Here is a 10,000-nt window from a genome sequence, read left to right on the forward strand (position 1 = left end):
TCCTTGTGGTAAAGATAAATATGAAGCCTTTTGATAAGAAGGCCGATTAAGCAATATGGATACAGTTACAAGGCTGAGAGTAGTCAGTCTACTTTGGGACAGTTTAAATGGTGGCATGCTTTCACTATGATGGACAAGAGAAAAGTGGTAGAGAAAGAGAACACTTTACCGTGGCTGAGAGTTCGCACGGAAGAACGATTTTAGAGCATGGCAGGGGATTCCCCATATGCCTTAGGAGCCTTCTTGGTGTCAAAGTTTTTCAGGGCACGGAAACAAGAAAGCCACAGGGGTCAGAAAGAGCGGGAAGGAGGAATAAGCCCGGGGCAGTCTAAATTAAAGATTTTGGCACAAGTCTGATAAGAGGGAGCAATAGAAAAAGGTGTTCATTTTGCGTAAAGAAACAATGACGTCCTTACCCATCAGATAATCGGTTTCGTTCGCGTCGAGGGCCAGAAGCTGCTCACGGTGCCACACGTACGATGCGTTGCCGAGGTCCTTCTTGTGATGGAGCCACGTGTCGATCAGGTTTTTCCCGTCATCCCTGCGGCCGCCGATATTGCCCTCCGGGTCGGGGACGCCCTTAGGAAGGAACTTCTGTCGGCCACCGCCCAGGATGACCTGCGTGAATTAAAGAAATGTACTTAGAAAGACATATGACAGGTGCGTCCTGCTGAGTTGCTTCTGTCCCTTAAAGGAGGAAAAGAACCTTTTTGATATACAAATGTATATATACATTTTGGTCATAGATGAGGTGTACAACGGACTTTCATCCTATTTGTTGTCATTTTCCTGAAGTAGACCGCGGCAGTCCGGTAGTGGAACTCCGACCCTGTGATTTTTTTCTTTTTTCAAATGGATACGCGTGCCTATACAAAAGGCTAGGTGATGAAGAAAGCAAAGACAGAAAAAAAGAAACCTCCAAAGAAGAGAGCTAAATATGTATCTTTAAGCAGCCAATAAAACAACACATTTATTATTGTATTTTATCATTCTTTTGTTAGGAAAAAGGGGTGAAGCCCAGTGTCACAGGCCAAGCACCCATGGCGAAGCCATGACGGCGAAGCCGGTGCTTGTCACTTCCTAAAAGATAAATAGAAGTAAAGATCTTCAAAAAGTAAACCTTATTACTGAACAGTAGGCACTATAGTGTCAGATATCCTGGAACAGACTACATACAAGCCCTTCACCTGGAAAGTCTGTATTTAACCCAATCAAGATAGAACAGACAGACACAATCCCTCGAACCCTCTCGAAAGGCTAACCTACCTTGATTTTTGACCCAGTCTCTCCAAAGACGAGTTGCTCAGCGACGTCGTCGCAGAGGTTAGTATCACCGAAGTCATCGTTGATGTCGTCGTCGTTCTCCCAATTCCTGTTGGACAAAGAGGCGATAAAGCAAGAGGTTCGGAGAGCAAGTCTGGAAACATACAGTAGCTATGGCAAGGCACAGTCAGAAGCTGTTGAAACCGCAGTTGGCAAATTTGTTTCTACCTACTTCCAGGTTAAATCTACGCTCTGACTGTTCGAGCCCATTTTGTCTCGTGTCTGGCCAGTATTTAGTATGACAGTATTTTCAATCTTTATGTTATGAATATCCTTTAGAATTTTAAAGACTTGAGCCGAGTTCTCTTTGATTCTTTGTTTTCGTTTTTTTTTTTTTTCTAGGGAAAACATGTTTAAATTATCTGGGTAATTGTTTTAGAATTCGTGTCTGATATTTCGTATTAGTTTTGTGTCTTGCTGTTGTACCATTTCTAATGTGCCAGTGTCTTTGAAATCTAATAGCCGTATACGTGAATGCAGTATGATCTGAAGGCCGGGCAAAATGGTGAATGGCAAAATATTCTAGGATATTGGTGAAGGGAAGAATACATAATTTAGTGGGTGTTTTGTGCTTATTGAAAAGGATGAAGGAAATTATTAATTTTGAAAACACATCCCCATTCGGGGGATATTAACGATATGTTTTATGCAGTCAGTATTTTAGGAGCTTTAGTGACCACGTCAGTTTGCATTTCTTTATGATTGGAGACTAATCTCCACTCAAAAAGAATACTAATCACTTTTATCCTCTACAATCCCTTTGTTCTGGCACTACCCTCCTTATTTTTTTCCTTTGCCACCTCTGTGAATCCACCTCTCCTTTACGATGTAATCCACAAGGACAGAGATACAAGAACTGGTTGAATCTGGTTATCAGGAGCTTCGGCGTGCTTTTCAAAAAGATTAAAAAAAAATATTGGGGTGGGATTGCATAGTGGTGGGGATCCGTGTTGCTATCAGTTTCTTGTGACACGACACCATCAAAACGCTCATTATAAATGGCATTGGCTTTGTCATATTCAGAGACATAGATACTATAAGGTTTAGCGATAAGACTAACCTGCGAGTCGACAGGTGTCAAAACATTTCGGACAAAGAAACAGGACCGTCTCATGTCTGTGGTTGTAAAGATATATGTTCTTATTGCCAGAAAACTATCGGTCATTCACACAACTGAATCTTCCCACCGATAAGGAACAGTTTTTCGTCACAGACGTACGAAGGCTACCCTTATCGCTACAAAAATACCTATTTCAATTTAGCTTTTTTTTTTGTAGTGATAACGAATGGCAAAGAGCAAAGATCAACGACGATGACTTATCATGACTATTATCTAACAGCCTGTTGCTGTCAAAACTCATTTGAACAAACGTTTGAAGTTCAGGATCCACGATGTTTCTGTTCAATTAGTTTCAACATATTCAGTCAAGGTCACACTGGCTCCTGATACTACGAACCTCCGCCTCTGGAGGTAAAGGTAGAATGTTGCTGCAACTCTTGCGTCTGGTCACACGCGTGGGCGAATACGTAACGAGTAGTGGTGGGCAGCTACCGGTAAAGTTACCGGTTTTATCGGTAACAGCCTTGACGGTAGCTTACCGGCAATAATTCTGCTACCGTTAAGGTTCCGTTAACCGATAAGCTATACCAAACACTCGTGGAGCGGTAAGCACGTCTCGGCTTGGTGGTACTGAGTGACGGTAGTGGTGGGCAGCTACCGGTAGTTACGGGTTTTATCGGTAACAACCTTGACGGTAGCTTACCAGCAAAAAATCTGCTACCGTTTAGGCTCCGTTAACCGATAAGCTATCCCATAATACTCAGAGAGCGGTAAGCACGTTTCGGCTTGGTGGTACTGAGTGACAGTACTGACGACCCTACGTAGGATGAAAATTAACAGGAACGTATTCAACGTGCTAGATCGTCCTGCTCCCTTCTCGGCCCACAGATGCACAGTACGAAATGTACGTATTCGAATATGAAAATTAACAGACGTGCTAGATCGTTTTGTTCGCATCTCGGCCCGCAGAGGTTCAATGCAAAATGTACGTATTCGATTAGTCAGCCTATGTGATCTAGAAATGAAGAGGTGGTCAAACTACTCGAAAACTTTTCAGTCTGCCTGGTTAAAGGATCCCCTGTTTAAAAAATGGTTAGCGGAAGTGAAAGAGGATGGAAATAAGGCACGTTGTAAAGTTTGTAGAACGGACATGAAAGCTCACAGAACGGGGAGATTGGAGAGACATTGTTTCCACACTTACCAGATCTTCATATTTAACTTTATATTTAATGTTTATTAATATATGCATATTTACATAAATGTACGCAGTTGCTCATGAAAGACACCATCTGCATGTTACAATCTATTTGTACTGTACTTGTATTGGAGTTAATCACAAACAAGTTCACAAATACACTTATCAGACTCGCACGAGTGATGACTGACAAGGATATATACATAAGCTATGGGTTGGGGCAGGGAATACAGTATACCACAACAGACACGGAAAGCAGAGACAAGAATAAGCGGGCAGAGACGATCAAAGATTCTGGTGGATTAACACTGTGCCCATTGAAGTGGCCTCTACGACGCAAGGTAACGTGTTATTCAAAAATCATATTTTGTTAGTGATACGCATGTAATTATTATTCGCGTAGTCAGTAACTAATATTTGCGAGCCTTACCCTAGATTGGTGGAGGTGGCGCGCGCTGGCGATTCCGGTGGGCATGTATCCAAATGGATACACAGAATAAAAAATTAAAATAAAATATATGCGTGTGTTTTTTGTCCATTTAAAGGTACTATAATATAAATATAGGGATCGTAGAGTCCTGCTAATACAAAATTAACGTAATTCCAATATAAAAAATGACAACTATGAACAATTGAAAAAAACTTTGACAGAAATTCAAAGGGTTAAGATTGTGTTCCTGAGCCTAATATAAGAGGAACTTGGTAAAAAAAAACATTATGAAAATGACCTACATATGTCAATTCATCTCGCACAAAACCTTTAAAACCTCAATTGTACAAAAAAACTTTGTCCTGACTAAATGAAAAATGGGTGATTTTGGAAATGAATTTTTATGTGTAATGTGTAAAAATGATGCATGTAATTATTTTTCTTTTATGAAATTGTTTCTATGTGAAAAATATATTCTTTGTATGAAATTGCACTTACATAGAGACGGAAGTGGAGTGTGAGAGGGGGGGGGATTGGTGCGTAGGCCTATGCACTGAGGGAGAGGAGGTAATGCTGTGACCTTACACGCACCCCCTCCCTACTCCCCGCCCACGAGAGTTGGAGTAACGACTCGGAGCGCAGGATTTTTTATAGTGACGACGTTACAAAACTTGTGACTACACACCATAGTAGGATGAAATTTGTTTAGATTTAAGTCATAAAGGCGACTCGAACTTGGGACGTCACTACTACCTCACGAGTCTTTTACCGGTAAATTACCGGTAATTCCGGTAACGGCATTGTTGTTTACCGGTAATTCCGGTATTGAAATTAGCTGTATTTGCCCAGCACTAGTAACCAGAAAGAAGACAGAACGTAAACATGTAATTCCGCCAACATAGATTACGTTTTGGCTGGACCGATCCGACTGGAATGTGCTGGTTTCCAGTGGATATTACGAAAGAAGGAAAAGAGGTCTTTCGAATAAGGATTCGAAGTTTAGTAACGGAACAAACACACACATACGACAATTTGGTTTATAGAATAGTTCCCGATGGGATGATACAAGAAGGTGGTGGAATCTGACCTTCAGAAAAATAATTCCTTGATAATAAGTTCGACATTTCCACATAGTGGGGATGATAATCAAATCAATTGTGCACTTCATGGCTAAAGCGTGGACGTTTCACTTTACCGGTGACATACCCTAAGGTTTTATTTCAGGCGTGGTGGCAATCTGGATTTGATCTCTGGTGACCGTATGAGATCATTGACACCAGATTAGTAGCTTTGCTTACATGTCGAAGAGACCTACCTGTTGGCGGTGTGGGCGTAGTTTCCAGCGGGCGAGGCGTGGGTGACCCTGGTGACGGTGACCACACCCGTCGACCGATCTGCATCCTGCAGAAAGCGAGACAAAGGTCATTAAGATTCGCAGTGAAGGAAGCAAAGGAGAAATGTAGAGAAAAATATTTTTTTTTGTAAGAGAATAACGCGTTTGTCTGTGGCTTTCGTGGATTTAGGAAAGGTATTAGATACAGCGATTTAAAAAAAATACTGAAAGTTGATCACTTCATCTAAAAACAATAATCACTCTTTAGTTATGACAGAGTTCGGAAAACTTCTGCAAAAGCTGAACTTAGTTAAGATCCTCCCATTAGTGCGTGTGTTAAGGAAAAGTGATGAGAATAGGCTATTGCCGCTGGACAAAGTCCTTTGGTTGTGTTTCTGGTCCAAAGGATCTAACATGAGTCCTGGGAGCCCTCTCCCCCTGGTACCACATAATTACCCAATCAGACATTGCCTCGGCCACCACATAACACCTAAGACAAGCTAAGTAACCCAGTAGGCGGGACATGCCCATTCTGCTAGTCTGTCTTACGCCTGATCACACATTACTCACAGACTCTTCAGCATTGGCAGCTCGCTGACATAACCACATATTAGAGGTGGAGGATCTCTGTCAGTAGGCCGAGAGGGCGACCGTCCGTTTCTTTCGTAAATTCGGTGTCAGAGCCCATTGACACTGAGAGTTAACCAACAACTTCACCATAGATTGCGTAGAGATAGTGGAGATGCAATATATTTTTTAGAATAGAAAATAAGAACATAAGAATGAAGGAGACTGCAAGAGACCATAAGGCCTACACTAGGCAGCTCCGTATCTATCACCACCTGTCATCCCCATCCATAAAGTTGTCTAATCGTGTCTTAAAACAACAAAGGATTACAAAGGATTACAAAGGCGGAGCATGCCGACAGGAGACCTTTTGATCCATATCTAGGTCGGATGCAAAAAAAAAAAAAAAAAATCATATTAATAATAAATAAAAACTATAATAATGTAAATAACAAATAAAATACATAAATAAATGCATAGGTATAGTTAAAATAATAAACAAACAGGTAAATAGTAAATGATAATAAATTGACATATAACTAATAATAAATGAAAATCAGACAGACAAATTATAACAAAACAAAAACAAATAATATAACATAAATCATAATCATTACAGCATCTTACTTAGGTATTTATCTAAATGATTCTTAAAGCTTCGAACTGAACTACATTGCACTACCTGTGCAGGAAGTTTATTCCATTCATTAACTACACGGTTGGCAAAGTTGTTTCTACCTACTTCCAAATTGAATCTATTTCCGGACAGTTTGAGACCATTGTTTCTTGTCTGATTCTCATTCAATGTGAAAATTTGGTCACTTTTGATGTTGTAAATTCCCTTTAAAATCTTAAAGACCTGTATCAAATCACCTCTGAGTCTACGCTTTTTTAGGGAAAACAGATTCATGTGCTTAAGTCGATTTTCGTATGATTTATTTTTGATATTTGGAATCAGTTTTGTGGCTCGCCGTTGTACTTTTTCCAGTCTGTCAATGTCTTTAATGAGATTCGGTGACCATACGGAAACAGCATATTCCAAATGTGGACGAACTAACGATTTATATAGCTTGTTAATGAGTGATGGACTTTTGAAATCAAAAGATCGCGCAATCAATCCCAGAATCTTATTTGCTTTCTCAGAGGCTGAAATACACTGTAGTTTCAGCGCTTACTACATAGTTACTAAATTTATTCCATTCGTCGACCACCTTATTAGTAAACTAATTCTTGCCCATTTCCTTCTTAAATCTAGATTTGTCCAGTTTACAACCATTACTGCGAGTCCTGCCCTGTTGTTTAAATATGATGACCTTGCTTGCATCACCCTTGTTAAAGCCTTTGATCCATTTGAACACCTCTATTAGATCACCCCGCGCCATGCGTCTTTCCAGAGAGTGAGTTAAGGTGCCTAAGCCTCTCTTCGTAAGGCAAATTTCTGAGTCCATGTATCATTTTGGTCACTTTTCTCTGTACTGATTCTAGTGAATTGATGTCCATTCTGTAGGACAGAGACCAAAAATGTACGGCATAGTCAAGGATGAGTCTAACTATCGCTAGATAGAGTTTAATAATTACCTCTGCACTTCTATTCGTTACCGTCCTATGCATGGGGTCTTTCTCGTTTGAAAAAAAATCGCCAGGCAACAGATTGAATATAACATAAGGGTCGATTGTCGCAATGAGGGCTGCTAAGAAAGAGGATTAACAACCATATGAGAACAAAGGAAAGATTCCTTTGGCTGAATATCGCCTGATAGCGGCCAAACTAAATCGCTCGAATCTGCCTCTTCGACAGCCAAGGGTTACGGAACTCAGAGAAAGACTAGGATTCCAAAGACTAGAAAATGCGGTATGGAAGTAAGCATTGGAAAAGAATGTTTTGTCAATTACATCGCACACGAACTGCAGCGTCTCGTAAGAAGAGTGGACAATGGAGAGGATGAGGGTGAGGAGTCTCTGGATCATCCGACAGGAAAGAAAACTGAGGAAGAATAGTCAGTGAGCAGGGAACTGATTGTACAAATATATAACTGAAGAATGGAATATACAAGTCTGTTCTCAGCACTGAAGCAGATAAGAATTTAAGGTGTGCATTCTATAATAAACCTGCTGCGGCATTCTTGGGGGCGCCGCCCACAGAATAAGGGCAAGTGGGGGGTATGTGTGTGTGGGGGGGGGGGTGCTCAAAGTTGGGTTACCTGGAAATTGCTGAGCACTGACTTGGAGTGGTACTCAGGCACGTTCATTGCGGCACAGTCCCCTTTCTTGACGCGACCGTCCACACCGAGGGTTCTCTGGTTGCCCTTCGTCCCCGTCAGGTATGCTGTCGCACTGGCCGCTGAGTCGGTCACTTGTTTGTCATTGCTGTACGTCTGTAGGGGAGAGAAAGGCGCCCACAGGGCACCCACAGGATTAATGGGCGGATCCACTGGGATGGGGTCGGGTTAAGCCACAAGGGTTGAACAGGCCGTTGGGCCCTTCTGTGTTCGTATTCAACAATGAAAGAATCTGAGACAATACGCTCAGGGCTTTTTCATCCTTAATGTCACTACTGAACAGCTGTTTCGTGAGGCACTGATTGGATAGAATGACGACTTATTCATCATTTCCGAAAAGAATCTTCGCGTTAATGAGTGTGTATTAGGGGAGGGGGGGAGAGGGGAGGGGGTCTTTATCTCGTACTGCCCAGTGGGGTGAAATAGGGATATTTGATGTTTTTGCTCTGGTTAATGTCAGACGGAGAGAAATCTCTAAGCAGCGAAGGTTTAGTTGTAGTAAAATTCGTTACTTCCTCCCCTCCCAAACCATGTGGTTTACCCCCTGCAAGAGGCAGTCACTGGAAGGCCTACAAAATCTTTCTTAACGAGTCCTTCGTACTCCAGAGGCGGAAGCTATGACAAGCATGCCACGTGTGGAAAAAATATTACTATATTTGATAGAAATTAAGTGACTATAACAATGTTTGCCTCGACTTTCACTGGCCGGAAACACGCAGCACCACGGTGGCCGGCAACGATCCTCGAGCTCCTTATTTCTGTGTTACTGGCTGAAAGGAGCAATGAGAAGGGAGCAATGAACGCTGTCAGTTTTTCCTATGTAAAGAGGTGGAGGAAATATAGTCGGAATTGGGCCGGTACGGAGAGCGAGTTCCACCTCCAGAGGAAGGAAATGGGAGTTGACGGGTTTTGAAAATGTGCAACAGGGAGATGACCCTCTTTGCCGCCCATCTGACGGGACCACCACAAGCAGGTACCCGTCATGGGTCACGCAATGAGGTCACTGAAGGTGTGCCAAGTGGTGGCACTGGATCTACTCACCTTGATGAGGGTCGAGTAGGGGAACTTTTCCCACTCCATGACCTGGTGCTCGTACTGGCCCGTCAAGCCGCCCTTGTAGAGGCGCGCTGCCGTCAGCGTCGAGATGGACGTGCCGTCCCCAAGGAAGAAGACGATGTTCTTGGCCTTCTTCACGATAGGGGACTTAGCCAGCTGGCTTCGCAGGTCTTCTTGGCACGCTTTGTGCCAGTAGTGCTTATCTGGAGAATGTAAAAGAGATGAAGGTCTTATCAAAAAGCAGTCCATAGCATATATATAAAATATATATTTATATATATGTATCTATATATACATATATATATTATATATAATATGTATATGTATATATAATATATATACAACAGTAATCACATAAAACACGTGAATAAAGATTTTTGCTTGTAACCACGAGGAAATTAAAGATCGGAATACTGAACGTTTTCGTCTATTAAGACATTTTCAAAGTACATAGTGTCACAACAAAGTATAACTTAAATACAATAGTATAGAAAACAGGAGAGGTCACTCAACGTAAATACGTAAGGGTTATCTTACAAAGAAACAAAAATATAAATAAAAACAATAAATAAAATGGGTGACAATTGAAACAGGTGATAAAATGTCACTCAGCATAAATACATAAGGATGACAATTGACAAGGTGATAAAAGGACATTCAACATAAATACATAAGAAATATCCTACAAAGAAACAAAATATAAATGATAATAACAAGAAATACGAAGGGTGACAATTGACACATGTGATTCAACATA

The 10,000-nt window shown here is 41.4% G+C and overlaps 1 protein-coding gene across 1 annotated transcript in view; it reads right to left on the reverse strand.

Moving 5' to 3' along the window:
• The window catches only part of LOC143038056 (alkaline phosphatase-like), a 31,864-nt gene that overhangs the window by 15,094 nt on the left and 6,770 nt on the right, over positions 1 to 10,000 (reverse strand). Inside the window, exons 3-7 of the mRNA XM_076206944.1 lie at positions 9,229 to 9,446; positions 8,110 to 8,283; positions 5,324 to 5,409; positions 1,267 to 1,372; positions 417 to 618 (exon numbers count right to left, since the gene is read on the reverse strand). Coding sequence (XP_076063059.1) covers positions 417 to 618; positions 1,267 to 1,372; positions 5,324 to 5,409; positions 8,110 to 8,283; positions 9,229 to 9,446 — 786 coding nt within the window. The remainder of the gene's footprint in view (positions 1 to 416; positions 619 to 1,266; positions 1,373 to 5,323; positions 5,410 to 8,109; positions 8,284 to 9,228; positions 9,447 to 10,000) is intronic.

The sequence above is a fragment of the Oratosquilla oratoria genome, chromosome 23 (assembly GCF_046742065.1).
Source record: "Oratosquilla oratoria isolate Oo_2021 chromosome 23, ASM4674206v1, whole genome shotgun sequence".
NCBI classification, from domain to species: domain Eukaryota; kingdom Metazoa; phylum Arthropoda; class Malacostraca; order Stomatopoda; family Squillidae; genus Oratosquilla; species Oratosquilla oratoria.